Below are 18,148 nucleotides of genomic sequence, written 5' to 3'. Positions count from 1 at the left end.
AAAAGTCTCACACATGTGGTATCCCCATACTCAGGAGAAGCAGCAGAATGTATTTTGGGGTGTAATTTCACATATTCCCATGGCATGTTTGAGCAATATATCATTTAGTGACAACTTTGCGCAAAAAAAAATAAAAAAAATAAAAAATTGTCTCTTTCCCGCAACTTGTGTCACAATATAAATTATTCCATGGACTCAACATGACTCTCAGCAAATAGCTTGGGGTGTCTACTTTCCAAAATGGGGTCATTTGGGGGGGTTTTGAACTGTCCTGGCATTTTATGCACAACATCTAGACGCTTATGTCACACATCACCCACTCTTCTAACCACTTGAAGACAAAGCCCTTTCTGACACTTATTGTTTACATAAAAAAATAATTTTTTTTTGCAAGAAAATTACTTTGAACCCCCAAACATTATATATTTTTTTTAAAGCAAATGCCCTACAGATTAAAATGGTGGGTGTTTCATTTTTTTTTTTCACACAGTATTTGCGCAGCGATTTTTCAAACGCATTTTTTGGGGAAAAAACACACTTTTTTACATTTTAATGCACTAAAACACACTATATTGCCCAAATGTTTGATGAAATAAAAAAGATGATCTTAGGCCGAGTACATGGATACCAAACATGACATGCTTTAAAATTGCGCACAAACGTGCAGTGGCGACAAACTAAATACATTTTTAAAAGCCTTTAAAAGCCTTTACAGGTTACCACTTTAGATTTACAGAGGAGGTCTACTGCTAAACTTACTGCCCTCGATCTGACCTTCGCGGCGATACCTCACATGCATGGTGCAATTGCTGTTTACATTTGACGCCAGACCGACGCTTGCGTTCGCCTTAGCGCGAGAGCAGGGGGGACAGGGGTGTTTTTTTTTTTTTTTTTTTTTCTTTATTATTATTATTTTTTTATCTTATTTTTAAACTGTTCCTTTCATTTTTTTTTTTTTAATCATTTTTATTGTTATCTCAGGGAATGTAAATATCCCCTATCATAGCAATAGGTAGTGACAGGTACTCTTTTTTGCAAAAATTGGGGTCTATTAGACCCTAGATTTCTCCTCTGCCCTCAAAGCATCTGACCACACCAAGATCGGTGTGATAAAATGCTTTCCCAATTTCCCAATGGCGCTGTTTACATCCGGCGAAATCTAAGTCATAAAATGCTCGTAGCTTCCGGTTTCTTAGGCCATAGAGATGTTTGGAGCCACTCTGGTCTCTGATCAGCTCTATGGTCAGCTGGCTGAATCACCGGCTGCATTTTCAGGTTCCCTGTTGAGACAGGAGAGCCAGAGAAAAACACGGAAGACGTTGGGGAGGGAGGGGCATTCCCTCCCACTGCTTGTAAAAGCAGTCTAGAGGCTAATTAGCCGCTAGGATTGCTTTTACATGAAAGCCGACCGCTGGCTGAAAAGAATGATACCAAGATGATACCTAAACCTGCAGGCATCATTCTGGTATAACCACTCAAAGTCGTGAATGGCGTACCTGAAGACAAAAAAATGGTTAACAATAAAGCACAGTAAACGGTAAGGTATAAAAAATTGCATACCTGAAAAGCAAACATGATAAAACATAATAACAATAAAACATTGCAGAATAGAATACAGTAAAAAAGAGCAGAACAATAGAGAGAGAATAGAGAGAGAGAGAACAATAAAACGACAACTATTTTTTTTTATTTTATATTTTTGTATGTGTTTTTTTTTTTTTTTTTTTTTTACACTTTTTTTTGTAACTAACTTTTATAACTGTAACCGGTTCCAGGTTCGGGTCTCTCAAAATGCGATGGCATCTTGGGAGACCCTGTGAAAGTGTGCCTAGTCTGTGCAATGCTGTACCCTACGCTAATACTCAACTAGTGAATGGTAGCGTTCAAAACATTCACCAATGCAAAGACCAGGATTGTCAGGACAGGAGGGACAATAATAGCGGGTGTCACGCCTATATCCGCGCTTGCTGCAGACACGACATCTTTTTTGGGGGGGTTCGTTGGGTAGGGGTACTCGGGAGGACATAAAGAAAATGCCTCTCATGCAGCCGACTGCATTTGGTTGGGGATGTGAATGGGGGAAGTACGGGCGCTGCAGAAGCGGTGGGTTCCCAATTAGGATTGGCGAATGCAGCAGGAAGGGCACTATGGGCACGACGGGCCTGTGTTTGTCTTCTTGGTGGCAGCGGGACACTACTTGTGCTTGCCACCTCACCAGCTTGAAATGCACTTATGGGACTCGCCACGTCACCAAGTGTTACTGCAGTGCTGGTTTGACTACGACCGGGGTGTACTAGGCCGCTGGTGCTTGCCAGTTCACCAAAACGCTACCAAAAAAACTGTTAGCGATCGCAGGGATCAGGCCTGACTCTGCGAACGCTGCAGTTATGCGTTTAGTGTTTTGTAAGTGTCAGTGATCGATCGATACTGCACTTGGGTGGGCTGGGCTGGGCCGGGCGGAGGGGCAAAACGCAGGTGCTAGCAGGTATCTGGGCTGATCCCGCTAACACTGCGTTTTTGGGAACCCTAAACTGCTGGGGACGCCAGTATAGATCTGATCGGATCAGATATTGATCCGATCAGATACTATACCACTAAGGGAGGCGTATGCTGCGTGCGTGGGTGTTAGCGGTACTGGCGCTAACCTGACACTGCTTGGGGCTGGTGCTTGCCAGTTCACCAAAACACTACCAAAAAAACTGTTAGCGATCGCAGGGATCAGGCCTGACTATGCGAACGCTGCAGTTATGCGTTTAGTGTTTTGTAAGTGACAGTGATCGATCGATACTGCACTTGGGTGGGCCGGGCAGAGGGGCAAAACGCAGGTGCTAGCGGGTATCTGGGCTGATCCCGCTAACACTGCGTTTTTGGGAACCCTAAACTGCTGGGGACGCTAGTATAGATCTGATCGGATCAGATATTGATCCGTACAGATACTATACCACTAAGGGAGGCGTATGCTGCGTGCGTGGGTGTTAGCGGTACTGGCGCTAATCTGACGCTGCCTGGGGCGACGCATATCACCGCCGGGCGATCAGGGGGCTAAACTTTTATTCGGTAATAAACGGCGGGTGCCCTGACACTATAAAAAATAAACGAACTAACCAGCGTCACCCGTAACAGTTATACGGTGATCAGTGGTGAAAGGGTTAACTAGGGGGCAATCAAGGGGTTAAAACATTTATTAGGTAGTATATGGGGGTCCCTGTCGCTATAAAACGCTGACGGCGAACCTAAATATTTACCTCACTAACTAGCGTCACCAGCGACACTAATACAGCGATCAGAAAAATGATCGCTTAGTGACACTGGTGACAGGGGGTGATCAAGGGGTTAAAACTTTATTAGGGGGGTTAGGGGGGTACCCTAGACCTAAAGGGGGGTAACACTCACTGCCCTAACACTGTAACTGTCACAAACTGACACTATGCAGTAATCAGAAAAAAAAAAAAATACTGCTAATGTCAGTTTGTGACGGGGGGGGGGGGGTGATTGGGGGGGGATCGGGGGGGGATCGGGGGTGTAAGGTATGCCTGGCATGTTCTACTGTGTGTGTTTGTGTTGTGTGCACTTACATGTCTTCTCTCCTCGGCGCTGGACGGAAACTGCCAGACCGAGGAGAGATGACATCACATCCTCTGCCTGTGTGAAACTACACACAGGCAGAGGAGGATTCCCATTGGCTGGGAGCGATCGCGAGGGGGGGGGGCCACGATCGGATGGTCTCCCCCTCGCCTCCCGACGCTCCCAGTCAGATGCCGACCGCCGCTGGCACCGGGGGGGGGGTCCGATCGGACCCCCCGCCCGCGGGAGGCAGATCACGTATATATACATGATTCTGCCTGCCCGTGCCATTCTGCCGACGTATATCTACGTTAGGCGGTCGGCAAGTGGTTAAAACAGCTTACCTGTAAAATCCTTTTCTTTCGAAGGACATCACGGGACACAGAGCCTCAGTAATTACTGATGGGTTATATAGGTATCACTGGTGATTGGACACTGGCACACCCTATCAGGAAGTTCAACCCCCTATATAATCCCTCCCCCTTGCAGGGATACCTCAGTTTTGTAGCCAAGCAATATAGTGTATTAGAAGAGGGGCGGGACCTCTGTGTCCCGTGATGTCCTTCGAAAGAAAAGGATTTTACAGGTAAGCTGTTTTAAAAAATCCTATTTTCTTTCTCGAACATCACGGGACACAGAGCCTCAGTAATTATTGATGGGATGTCCCAGAGCAATGCTACCTGAGGGGGGGAACCACGACCAAGTAGGGTGCAATCAGACCTGAGGACCCTGTACCGCTGCCTGCAGCACACTACGCCCAAAGGCGATATCCTCATGCCTTCTCACATCCACCTGATAGAATCTGGTGAATGTATGAACTGAAGACCAGGTTGCGGCCTTGCAGATTTGAGCCATAGAGGCCTGGTGATGCACTGCCCAAGAAGCACCAATAGCCCTTGTGGAATGTGCCCTGATCTGAAACGGAGGAATCTTCTGTTTCAAACCGTAAGCTTGAATGATCAACTGTCGAATCCATTTAGAAATGGTAGCTTTTGACGCTGCCTGTCCTCTATTGGGACCCTCTGGCAGCACAAACAAAACATCCGTCCTGCGGATCTGAGCAGTTGCCCTTAGATAGGCCTTAACTGCTCTTACTACATCCAACGAATGTAGAGATCTCTCTTCCGGAGAACAGGGATCTGGAAAAAAGGAAGGTAGAACAATGTCTTGGTTTAAATGAAAATCAGAAACAACCTTCGGTAAAAAACTAGGATGAGGGCGTAGTACCACTCTATCCTTGTGTATAATCAAATAAGGCTCCTTACAGGAAGAGCTGCTAATTCTGATACTCTTCTAGCAGAAGAGATGGCCACCAGAAAAATTAACTTCCTTGTCAACAAGACCAAAGGAATCTGACTTATTGGTTCAAAAGGCTGTTTCTGTAACACAGCCAGGACCAAGTTCAAGTCCCAGGGGTTTAGGGGCGCTTTAACCGGAGGATTAAGACGCATCACCCCCTGCATAAAGTTTCGGACCAAAGAATGCGAAGCAAGTGGCCGCTGAAATAATACTGATAAAGCAGAGACCTGGCCCTTGATGGTACTCAAGGCCAGCTTCATCTCTAATCCTAATTGTAGAAAATCAAGAATTCTACCTATGACATATTTCCTGGGATGCCAACCTCTGGATTCACACCAGGTTATATAAGCTTTCCAGACTCTATGATAAATCATCCTGGAAGCTGGCTTCCTTGCATTAATCAAGGTAGATATGACAGGACCTGAGAGCCCACAACTCTTCAGAACGTGGGTCTCAATAGCCAAACCGTCAAATTTAGCGTTTGTAAGGCAGGATGGAACACTGGACCTTGAGATAACAGGTCTGGGCGTTCCGGTAGTGTCCACGGGGAACCTACTGTCATCCTTACTATTTCTGCATACCAAGTCCTTCTGGGCCAAGCGGGGTCACCAGAAGTACCGACTTCCTTTCCTGCCTGATCCTGCGAAGGAGTCGTGGTAGTAGCAGAATAGGCGGGAATGCATAAATCAGTGAGAACCGATGCCACGGAATCACCAACGCATCCGTCCCGCATGCAAGAGGATCCTTTGTCCTTGCCACAAATCTGTCTATCTTTTTGTTGAATCGGGATGCAAAGAGATCTACATCTGGAACCCCCCATCTTTGGCATATGGCCCAAAAGACGTCGGGATGCAGAGACCATTCCCCTGGAAGTAACTGCTGGCGACTTAGATAGTCCGCCTTCCAATTCTCTATTCCCGGGATGAAAACTGCCGATATGCATGGCACATGCATCTCTGCCCAGACTAAGATCTGGTTCACCTCTTTTTGAGCAGCTCGGCTCCGGGTGCCTCCCTGATGATTGACATAAGCCACTGCTGTGGCATTGTCGGACTGGATCCTGACCGGACAGCCCTGTAGCCTGATAGTCCAGGCCTTTAGAGCTAGGTGTATCGCCCGGATCTCTAGAATGTTGATGGGTAAGGTCCTCTCTGTCTTGGACCATACCCCTTGGACCGCAGCCTGTTCCAGAACTGCTCCCCAACCTGACAGACTGGCATCTGTTGTTACCACCGTCCAGGTAACCGGTAGAAAGGATTTCCCCTTCTGCAGGTTTTCGGGTATGAGCCACCAATTGAGGCTCTGACGCACCGCCTGCGACAGGTGCATCGGAAAGTCTAATGCCTGAACTTTCCTGTTCCAGGTCGACAGAATACTGTGTTGCAGCATTCTTGAGTGAAACTGAGCATAGGGAACTGCTTCGAATGAAGACACCATCTTCCCTAGTAGCCTCATACAAAGGCGGACTGAGGGACCCTTCTTGGTCCTTACTGTCAGAATCAGCTCTCTCAAAGCAGTGATCTTTGCCTGGGGTAGAAATATTTTCTCCTGGCCTGTATCTATAATCAGACCTAAATACTCCAGTCTTCTTACTGGTTTTAGGAAAGACTTTTCTAAGTTGAGGATCCGACCCAGGTGTTCTAGATACCTGACTGTGGTCCTCAAGTTTCCATTCAAAGAGGCTACCGACCGGTCTATCAAGAGCAGGTCGTCTAGGTATGCTATGACAGCTATACCCTGAGCCCTTAATCTGGCCAGAGGAGGAGCCAAGATCTTTGTGAACACTCGAGGTGCAGTGGCTATCCCGAAAGGCAGAGCCACAAACTGGAAATGGCGCCCTCCTACCTCGAAGCGCAGAAACTTCTGATGAGCAGGAAAAATGGGCACATGCAGATATGCATCTCTGATGTCTATTGATGCCAGAAATTCTCCTCCCTGCAGGGTGGGAACTACTGTTCGAATTGATTCCATGCGGAAGGATTGAATCCTTAGGAATCGGTTCAGATCCCTTAAGTCCAGAATGGGCCTGACATCCCCATTTGGCTTTTGGACCGTAAAAAGGTTGGAATAGAAGCCCAATCCCTGGTCCTTTGCGGGAACTATCATAATGACCTCCTGCGACAAAAGTCGCTCTAACGCTAGAAGGAGCGACTGCTTTTTCTCTGGGTCTCTGGGAACACCTGATCTGAGGAACCGAGGAGAGGGGAATTCCTGAAACTCCAGCTTGTACCCTAAGGTTACCGTGGAGATTACCCATCTGTCCTGGAAGTCCTCCTGCCAGAGCTCTGAAAACTGTCGCAGTCTTCCCCCCACTCGAGTGAGCGGGGGCGCCCCCTCATGCAGAGGTCTTAGTGTTTTGCCTAGTAGGCTTCTTTCCCCAGGACTTCTTTTGTCCCTGGGGTTGACTCTTGTCTCTGGACCCCGATGGAGGCGGCCGTCGAGACTGCCTGGAGGCTGAAGCCCCCGGCGCTGGGGAAAGAGTCCGTTTGAAAGAGGGACGCTTAGTCTTCTTCTTGACAGGTAAGAGTGCTTTTCCCACAAGAGATTCTCTTGATATAGTTATCCAAGTCCTCTCCAAACAACCTTGCACCACGAAATGGAAACGCAGCCAGTAGCTTCTTACATGGTGCTTCGGCTGACCAATTTTTCAACCATAGGATTCTACGTATATGCACCAACCCCAGTGAAAGACGGGAGGTTTGCACGATAGAATCTCTAATGGCGTCAACCACAAAGCATAAGGCCACTGGAAGGTTAGTAAACCCCTGGGCCTGCTGTTCAGGTAATACTTTGATGACCTGCTTAACATGGTCTCTTAAGTATTGACAGACTCCAATCGCTGCTACTGCAGGTTGGGCCACTGATCCTGCTAAGGAGAAAACATCCTTCAATAGGGATTCCATCCTTTTATCTACAGGATCCCTGAGCATCTGAGCATTGTCTACAGGACAAGTCAGGCTATTATTTACGGAGGAAATGGCGGCATCAATAGCCGGTATTCCCCACATTTTAATAAACTTTTCTTCCATCGGATAAAGTGTTGAAAACTTTCTCGGCGGAAAAAAACGTTTGTCTGGGTGATCCCACTCAGAATAAATGAGCTTTTCAAGTAAAGTATGAACAGGAAAAGCATGTGCTGCTTGGAAAGGTTTCAGTGACCCCAAAGCAGAAGAGGATTCTTTAGCAGTTTCAGGTATGGGCAACTTAAATGTGGAGCGGACCAATCCAGTAAGGATCTGCACTAAGACTTTCTCCTCTTGGGAAGTCGCAGAGAGTCCCTCTCCACCTGATTCCTCCGAAGAGGAATCATCCGTCCCATTCCGATCCTCTGAAAGGGATTCATCTCCTTTATCCCAGAGCTCCTCTGTCTGAGGGTCTTGGGGAACAGAGGAAAGCCTAGTGCGTTTTCTTCCACTGAGTGAAGACGTAATCACGGCCATTAATCTTTCCTCTAGACCAATAATGGTTGAGGAAAAAACCTCTTGTGTAATATATACAGGGGCTGAAGTGCCAGAAGCAGGTGTAGCCCCTGACCCCGATGGCTCTCCCTGGCTAGCCGTCCCTGGCCCATCTTTAGGGGGGGGGGATGCTGCCGACAGGGGGCCCTCAGAACCTGAACGAGATCCCCTAGTGTCTCTGGTTCCTGGGGTGCTTGAACCTCTTCTACCCATAGTGCAAAGCAACAAGGTGTGAGGTATACAAATGAACACTGCCCGCTGAGTGATGTAGTCTGGCTAAAAGCCTTGCTACCCAATGCTCAGTCTGGTGTTACTTCAGTAAATGCTGCCTAGGAGAATGCCTGTGTCCCACCTTACATGCGACCGTCAGCTCTGTGTCTCTCAGAAGGCTGTGTGCACCTGTACAGAGTGCCTTTAATAGCCTGCAGCTGGCCTGAGTGGGAGTCTAAGCACCTGTGCTGACGTCCCGCCCCCTCCTCTACCGCCCACCCCCCCCCCCCTCGAGTTTTGAAAAAAACGAGTGCTTCCCGCGCTGGCCGACTCTCCTGTCATGCTTCTGGAGAAAGGCTGGGGATGGGGGGGGGGGGGGGGGGGAGGGAGGGAGGCTGGTAACAAGATCTGCCTAAACGGCTATCTTCAGAGATGGTGGCCATTAGGCCGCAGAGCCCGGGTGGTATAACCACTTTCTAGACCCCTGTGGCCCCTCTCTAGCCTGGGGGGGAACATTCAAACATGAGAAATCCCCCCTTCCATCTTACCTTTTTGCAGCCGGCTTGAGACGCTGGGACATGAACAGCGATGAAAACACTGAGACAAACAGTCAGCATGTGCAGGTTTGTGCTCTTGGCAGCCCCCGGTGGTCACAATAGGCATAGCATGCATTTACCTTAAAGGAGAAAAGCCACTAGAACGCAAAAATTCTGTGGAATCTCCTCTTACCTTATCCAGCTGCAGGGTGCTGTTTACACAGACCCAATCTTCACCTCTCACGGTGGGCTCCATTTGAAAAAACCGTCAGAGACTGGGGCCCCCTACGAATAGGGGGATCCAACAGTTCTGGGACCGTAAAGCACCTCGCCAGAAATTAGGAAGTTTAAAGCCATTTTCTGATCTGCGGGGTCCAGCTCTCTAAAAAGAGAATCGTTACGGGTAAAACCTTGTTTCTTCGGACACGAGGCCCGGGTACCATTCAATTCGGCCATGAAAAGACACTTTGAATGGATCCGGTTCGCCTGGCTTGCCCCAGTATAGGATCTTAGGATATTCCCTTTGGAGCTCAGCACAGGACATCTTTACACGTCCATCACCTAAGACACTGGCGTAAAAACTGAGGTATCCCTGCAAGGGGGAGGGATTATATAGGGGGTTGAACTTCCTGATAGGGTGTGCCAGTGTCCAATCACCAGTGATACCTATATAATCCATCAGTAATTACTGAGGCTCTGTGTCCCGTGATGTTCGAGAAAGAAAGATTTTTTTTTTTTTTTGAGAAATGGTTACTACATTATGCATAGTATATTAGTCCTATAAGTACTAGATGCTGCAGGTCTTACACCACAAGGGACATTGTTATTTTATTTATAATGTTGGCGCATTCATTTATTCATTTGTGCAATGTTGCTGATAATGCCTGGTCTTAATTAAACTGAATAATGGGATAAGGATGGGGGGTTGATGGGTGGTGTGGTGGGGTTTTTTTTTCCTTTTTTTTTTCACATCGTGCATTACCATTGGTTCTATAAGCAATAGATGTAGAGGGTTATACACTATAAGGGGATATTATTATATTATTTATTATGTTGGGGTATGCGTTTGTGCAATGTTGTTGATAAAGCTGGGATTTGTTTGATTGGATTATGGGGAGTAGGGTGGGGGTGGTTTGGTGGGGCTTTTTTTTTTTTTTTTTTTCATTATCAGATATTATATCATGTATTGTTTATTGTAAGCACTAGCTGTTGCATGTAATATATTGTTAGGAAATGATTACTACTGAAGAAAAAATATTAAGGGGTTAATCACAAAGTATATAATCTTAATAGCGGAGGAGACATCACATTATGCATTGTCTATTGCTTTTGATAACACCAAATGTTGTATGTATTATATTTTAGGGAATAGGGTCAATGGACTAATTATGCTGGGAAATTATGTATGCAATATTGATGGTTATATTTGGCCTATAACTAGAATGAGTTACAGGGGGGAGGATTGGAGGGGGGGGGGATCCCCCCCCTCTTTTTTTTTTTTTTTTTGTTTGTGGGTTTTCTTTTTGGATATAGGGATCAACTGGGAACAAAAAATATTACAATATTATGCCTGGGTAGGATACATCTTTTCTAGGCTAAACCCTTTTATCTCCCTGAGTAGGGAACTTACTACGTAAGATTGATTCTAAAAGAATCGAATAGGTAGTGAGAGAATTAGTGTGTGTGGTCCGTGTGATTGTTGAGGGGGGGTTACATTTTTCTTGATTTTTTTTTTTTTTATGTCTTCCTCTCTCTCTCTCTTTTCCTCCCTTCCTTATGGCGGGGATAATGAAAAACTTTGCTCTTATAATGTTAGAGGTTTAAATTCTGCAATAAAAAGATCACAAATTCTATACTCTCTTCATAAACAAAAGGTGGATATTGCCTTATTTCAGGAGACACATTTTCGAACAGACCATATACCTAATTTACAAAATAGATTTTATACAACTTGGTACCCTGATTCTTTTTCATATTCAAAATCTAGGGGAGTCTCAATTGCAATACATAAATCAATTCCTCACCAGGTAGTGGAAACCTGGAGGAATAAAGACGGGAGAGCACTATTAGTAAAACTTGTCATACTTGGTAAAAAATACACTCTTATTAATGTCTATCTTCCTAACTATGAACAAATTAGAATTACAATACACCTATTAACAGAACTTATGGAGAGGGCAGAGGAGATAACAATAATAGGTGGTGACTTTAATTTTGTTTTTGATCAGGAGATGGACACTACTACATCCCTGAGATTGCAGAAAGGTAGAGATAAAAAGAAATTTAATGATATGTTGGGAAAGTATCAGTTGGTCGATATATGGCGGGCTTTTCACCCAATGGAACGGGAATATACATTCCATTCAAAAGTTCATGATACTCATCATAGACTGGTTTACTTTCTGACTAATCAGCTAGCAACGGCTGCAGCCTCTTCCCCGGGTGTAGGCAGTGCAATTTGGTCGGATCATATGCCTATATTCTTGGTGGTAGCAGAATCCAAGGGGAATAGGAACAGATGTTTTTGGAAGTTAAATGATAACCTTCTATTTGATGAGGTCTGTGTAATAGAGATTAAAGAAGCTATAATGAACTTTATAAAAGATCATATAAGGGACACCACCTCTGTACCTATTCAATGAGAGGCTTTGAAATGTGTAGTACGGGGGTTAGTTATAAAACATGGATCTAGATTAAAAAAAAAGCTAAAAAGAGAACAGAACAGATGAATTTCTTAAAGAAATTTCGAGACTAGAGTTATTGCATAAGGGATCATCAACCTTTAAAGATCTACTAGTCCCCATTTTGAAGCGGACATTCAACTCTGTTTCTGTCGGGCAGCCCTTTGTTTCACAGGGTATGCAGGCTTATATCTCACTGATACCTAAACCCGAGAAGGACCATACTCTATGCGGTAATTAGCGACCTATTTCATTGACAAATATTGATCTGAGAATATACTCTAAAATTATTGCAAATAGAATTACCCCGATTATACCAAGATATATACATCTGGATCAGGTGGGATTCATAAAAGGATGAGAGGCAAGAGATAATACCTTAAAGACCTTGACATTGGTGGAATATGTTCAGAGACACACCATCCCATCCTGCCTTATGGGAATAGATGCCGAGAAGGCGTTTGATAGGGTGGTATGGTGCTTTCTACAGGAAACTTTAAAACAGTGGGGGTTGGGTCCAGTGCTTCTAGAAAAAATAATGATGTTGTATCACAATCCAACAGCTAACATACAAACAAATGGTGAGGTATCTGATACAATCACCATAACGAATGGTACCCGACAGGGATGTCCGTTGTCCCCTTTGCTATATGTATCAGTTATGGAGCACCTAGCATCAGCTATTCGGAATAATAGGGATGTGTCAGGTATAAAAATAGGGGATAATGAATATAAAATGTCAGTTTATGCTGACGATCTGTTACTATATATTTCAAACCCTTTGGTTACTCTACCAAATTTAATTAGGGAGTTTAAGCGTTTTGAGGAGGTGAGCAATTTTAAAGTGAACTTTGATAAATCAGAAGCACTTAAGTGTGGGATGGAATACTGAAACTGGGAATAGGGTCGACATATAGAGGTCCAATGAGCCCTTTATTTGATAACCCTGAATTCCCACCAACAAGGGACGTTAAGAATTACCTAAAATGGCAAAGAAATGAAGACACCAGGATAGTTGAGACAATGGAAGGGAATAGGCTTCTTCCGATTGAGGCTTTGGGTATGGATTATAAAACAAACTGGATGCAATATAGACAGCTTCAGAGGTATATCTTCTTGTTGGCGAAAGAGGCGGTATTAGATAGGCCACAGGTACAGGGTACAATGTCGCATATATGGTATTTTTGCCCGGGGGTTCAAACTTTCTGGAATAAAATTTTTGAAATATATAGGGTAATAACAGGAAGTAATTTACAGCCTGATATATTTATAACAGTGCTTTCAATGATCCCAGGGTCCATAAAAAGCATAAAAAAGGGTATCCTTAAACATTTTGTAACAGCAGCGCGCAAAATTATAGCCAGGAACTGGAAAAGTAATTTGGAACCTTCTATAGGGGAATGGGAGTGTGAGCTGGGCGATATGCGCTCACTAGAAGAGAGGATGATTTTGGAAACTGGGTTACAAAAAAAACAGGTTTTAGCTTCCTGGCAGGTTTGGGGAGAGTACAGAGCCACTCTACAACATGAGTAAATGGGGAGGAAATAGAGAAGCGGGGGTTGGTTTGTGTTTTTTTTTTTTTTTTTTTGTGTGTAAGTGTGGGTGGAACGAATGATGTAGGACTTTTTATCAATGGGTGGTCAAGTGGTCCACATTAGATTAGAATAATAAAGAAATGAAGTTGTGGCCCATAGGAGGATGGATAGTTTGGGATTATTAAAAGGCCAAGTTATAGGGGTTTATGATGGAAGTGGAACCCTTAACTATGTATAAATGAAGGATAACACCACATCATTGATAAAGGCTATAAATTTATATGTAGAATGCAAATGTAAAATTTTGTAAAAATGTTTTGATAAATAAAGATATATATATATATATATATATATAAAAAAAAAAAGCCGAGGAACTGGCCACACCTGATGTAACTAAAGAGGACTCCGGTGACAGAACACTCTTGGAGCAGAGGGCAACATGATTCTTTTTTTAAATCGGATAATTTTTATTGTGAACAAACAAAAAACAACAACTTTTTTCATTTCACTAAGCAAAACAAATCCTATACTTGGTATCAATGTTAAATGACCATGCGGTCTGATATATTATTTGTTTATACCGTAGTAAATGTAACTGCACAATCAGGAATAAAGATGTGATTGTATAATAAGGCAACTATGGTTGTAATTCTTTGGTCTTGTTGCATGTCATGTGTGACCTCTTTTTGTCTTCCTTTCTCTTTCTGCTCCCAGCCCTGCCAGGGCCACTGAGCAGAACAGGGCACCATCATCCCCTAACCAGCGGGAAGAGGTGTACAGCGTTTTCATATATTAACCCGTTGGGTAAAACTAACAAACAATTTAACCTCTGCAGGAAACGGTATTATCATAGTTGTTCCCTTTCGGAGTTACTGGGTATATGAAGCGGCATTGCTTCCCCTTCTCTCATCCCTAGCAAGTTCCTCTTAGTACTAGGTTCTAAAGTGGTGTGGTTGCTGGTGTTGTCCTGCCCCTAGGATTCTATTGTGGACCAGGCGCAATGGAGCTAAACCAGGGGTGTCCAGATAAGGGTCCCGTATATTTTCAAATTTTCTACCTTGACTACCTCGGTGTTTGTATGCGAGTTGTTCTCTAATAAGAGAGTAGTTTACGGATATAATCCATTTTGTCTGTGTGGGGGCCGTTGTAGATAGCCATTTTCTAGCTATAAGTTTCCTAGCTAGGAATAGTACCCTGACAATGGCAGTATATGTGTGAGGTGCGTATTGTTCTTCATCCAGCCAGCCTAATAGACAAAGTTTAGGGTCAGTTGTAAGGTTGAGATTCCATATGCTATTGATAGTATTTATCACTGCTGTCCAATACCTTTGTAGTTTCAGGCATTTCCATAGCATATGGACAAGTGTACCTCTGTCAATAAGGCAGCGGGGGCAGAGTGGGTTGGGCAACATGATTCTTGATGTTAACACCATCAGTAGGTGCATTGCAAGCAGCTCCAGAGCCACTAGTAGAAAGTGAGCGGGGGCACTTGTTAAAATGGGACTGTTCTCCTGTATCTTTAATTAGGCATGTTGCAACCACATGGTGACAAGGCAACTTGGGGTTCAGAGTAAAAAGCAAGCCCTCAGGCACTCACAAATGCCAAACAACTGGCAACAGATGAGGGCTGTAAGGCCAGATATTACGAAAGTCACTGTAGTGAACTGGCATTTTATGGCGGAAAAGAGCGAGGAGCATCAAAACTTTACCATGTAAATTAACAATTCAGGTGACCTCCTTACACCCCTCAATGGGTGAGAAAGAGATTTTATACAAGCGATATCAAAGTGACAAAAGAGAGAAGTATGGAATCTTGTAAAATTAAACATTTATGTACATAATATTACATCACAAACTACATTAATAAAGTAGACTGCATTACCCACTTACCCCAGTGGTCCAAATAACTTCACAAGGGATTCCCGTGTATCCACAGCTGCTACATTGGAAAGCGCAAAGTTGCAAAGTTCTGGGAAGTGTGCAAATGCTGCTCTCTAAGGAAAGAGATGTAAAGGTCACCCAAATTGACAAATATTAAAAAACAAACTTTTCAAGCTTGAAGAAGAAAAAATAAGATTTTTATAACAGCTTACCTGTAAAATCCTTTTCTTGGAGTACATCACGGGACACAGAGCCATAGTAGTTACTATGTGGGTTATATAGGCCACCTTTAGGTGATGGACACTGGCACACCCTAAGACAGGAAGTTAACTCCCTATATAACTCCTCCCACTACTGGGAGTACCTCAGTTTTTGTAGCAAAGCAATATACGTGTATCAAAAGAGGGGAGGGACCTCTGTGTCCCGTTTTATATTCCAAGAAAAGTATTTTACAGGTAAGCTGTTATAAAAATCCTATTTTCTTTACTATACATCACGGGACACAGAGCCATAGTAGTTACTATATGGGATGTCCCAGAGCAATGCTATCTGAGGGGTGGGAGACACAAACAAAAGTAGGGCGCCATCAGACCTATACTGCTGCCTGCAGCACACTGCACCAAAGGCGATATCCTCATGCCTTTTTACATCCACCTGATAGAATCTGGTAAATGTATGAACTGAAGACCTTGCCGAATCCACTTAGAAATAGTAGATTTCGATGCTGCCTGTCCTCTTTTAGAACCTTCAGGCAACACAAACAAAACATCCGTTTTTCGAACCTGAGCAGTCGCCTGGAGGCAGATGCCTCTGGCACTGGAGAAGGAGCTTGTATAAATGAAATACGTGTAACTCCTTTTCTTAACTTGCAAAAGGGTACGCTTTCCACTAGAAATTTTTTTTTTTTTCATTTTTACTTAGGGAATGCGCATTATATAGAAATACAATGAATCAAACATGACAAACAGTTTTGTCTATAGTTAGACTATAACATTTACTCATCAAGTAAGTCGATGTACAATACTGGGGTGTCAATCGAGGTTACATTACAACTCAATAGTTCAGCAGGATAACTGTTTACCAAAGACTCTGCAGTAGACATTTTTGCATTTCAACCGGGCCAGTATAGGAAATTTCCCAACTGGCAAAAAACATAACTTTGAGAGGTCTGTGTAAACCTTTCCGTACGATCATTAGGGGGGTAAAAAAGGGGGGGGCCCTTGAAAAGTAGAGCGGGCTTATCCCCTTGGTCGGATATCGAGCTAGTATGTTTTAGGGGGCTGATCCAAAACACCATACTTTTTGTGAGTTGTGGCTCACTAACCTGAATTCCCAGGAGTGGTGCCAGTATGTATCCGCAATCCAGGAAGGTTTTTTTCAATTTTTAGGAATGGAAAGTGGGTGACACCAGTGATGTCAATGGAGGGAAGGTTATGAAAGGAAGAAATAGGGAGCAGAAGTAGGGAAGAAGGTGGAAATGGGGGTGATTATGGAGTTCCGGCAAGGCTGAAGACCCCGAGCCCCAATTCAATCTTGAATAAGGTACTTAAATGTAGGTCTTTTAATTATCCAAGAAGCGGAACGGGTCCCAGTGTATCCAGTGGGAATTGTGTCCCTCCTCTTTCCCCTAGTGCAGCTGTAAGATGCTCCATTTGCTGAATATCGCGAACCCTATCCTAGCAAACCACTGTGCCACTGTCAGGGGTGATTGCTGCTTCCATGCACTGGGGATACACACCCTGGCTGGGTTCAAGAGGTGCTTCAGTAGAGATTTGCGGTATCTCTTACTAGAAATGGGGGTCATGTTTAGGAGTATTGCTGCAGGGTTATTCTGGAGCGCCACATCAGTAAGCTTGTAGATGATTTCCACTACTTGTCTCCAGAAGGGGGTCAGAACCAGACACTCCCAGAAGATATGGAATATTGTGCCAGTCTGTGTACCACATCTCCAGCACAGGGGACTGTGTCCTGGGAATATGGACGCTAAAACAGATGGAGTCCTATACCAACGCGTCAAGATTTTGTAAGTGATTTCTTGGTATTTGCTACACAGGGAGGACTTATATGCAAAAAAGAGTATATGATTCTTTTCGTCCTCAGTGAACATAGTGTTAAGATCTTTCCCACTTCTTCAGGTACGGAGGATCATTTCGAGATGTATGGGCAAGTAAAATGTTGTAAGAATAAGAAAGTGATTTCCGTATCGGCCCATCTCCCAGGCACAAGTCTTCAAAAGCCGAAGGCTTTCTGCGGAAACCGCCGACTTCCGGGAGGGATCTAAGGAAGTGGGAGAGTTGCAGAATCTTCCATCTACCCAAGATGGAAGTATTAAAGCTAGGATATATGTCTGATGGGTAGCTCCAATCAGAGGGTCCTAGGAAAGAAGAGGCTCTGACTAGGCTCTGGTCCAGGTGGAGTCGGAAGGATCTATCCGAGATACCCAGTAAAAAGTCCGGGTGGCCAATAATGGGAGTCAGAGGGGAAGGAAAACTGGGCCGCCACCCTAAAGTATCTGTGCAGTTCCTTCAGGGTGGGTTCGATTAGTGGGTGGGAAAAAGTCTGTCCAGAAAAATGGGTTCCGCTCAACGGAAGACCCGAAAGGGAGAACAGCACTGCTTCCTGTTCTATGCAGACCCATAACTTATGGTGCGAGTGTCTGCATCAGTCTACCATTCTATTCATGTAGACTGCTGTATAATATAAGGCTGGGTCAGGGAGGCCGACCCCTCCTCTGAGCTTTGGTCGCTGTAGTAGGAATCTCCTGAGTTGCGAGGGCTTGCCTTGCTATACGTAATTGATAAAGATCGTACGTAATTTACGGAAAAAGTTCTGTGGAATCCCAAATGGCAGAGCTTGCAAAAGATAGAGCAGTCTCGGCATGATGTTCATCTTCAAGACATTACATCTGCCAAACCCGGAAACTGCTAGGTTCTTCCACCTGTCTAAATCTGAGGAGAAAGTGCTTAGGAGTGGCTGAAAGTTAA

At 44.4% G+C, this 18,148-nt stretch overlaps 1 protein-coding gene across 1 annotated transcript in view; it reads right to left on the bottom strand.

The window, feature by feature from the left end:
• AQR (aquarius intron-binding spliceosomal factor) overlaps positions 1-18,148 on the bottom strand; it is a 214,182-nt gene that overhangs the window by 134,959 nt on the left and 61,075 nt on the right. The window contains exon 13 of the mRNA XM_073609694.1: positions 15,174-15,277. Within this exon, the coding sequence (XP_073465795.1) occupies positions 15,174-15,277 (104 nt within the window). The remainder of the gene's footprint in view (positions 1-15,173; positions 15,278-18,148) is intronic.

This window comes from Aquarana catesbeiana, linkage group LG13 (assembly GCF_042186555.1).
Source record: "Aquarana catesbeiana isolate 2022-GZ linkage group LG13, ASM4218655v1, whole genome shotgun sequence".
Lineage (NCBI taxonomy): Eukaryota > Metazoa > Chordata > Amphibia > Anura > Ranidae > Aquarana > Aquarana catesbeiana.
The sequence above is the reverse complement of the archived record's forward strand: the minus strand, read 5'-3'. Positions and strand labels throughout refer to the sequence as shown.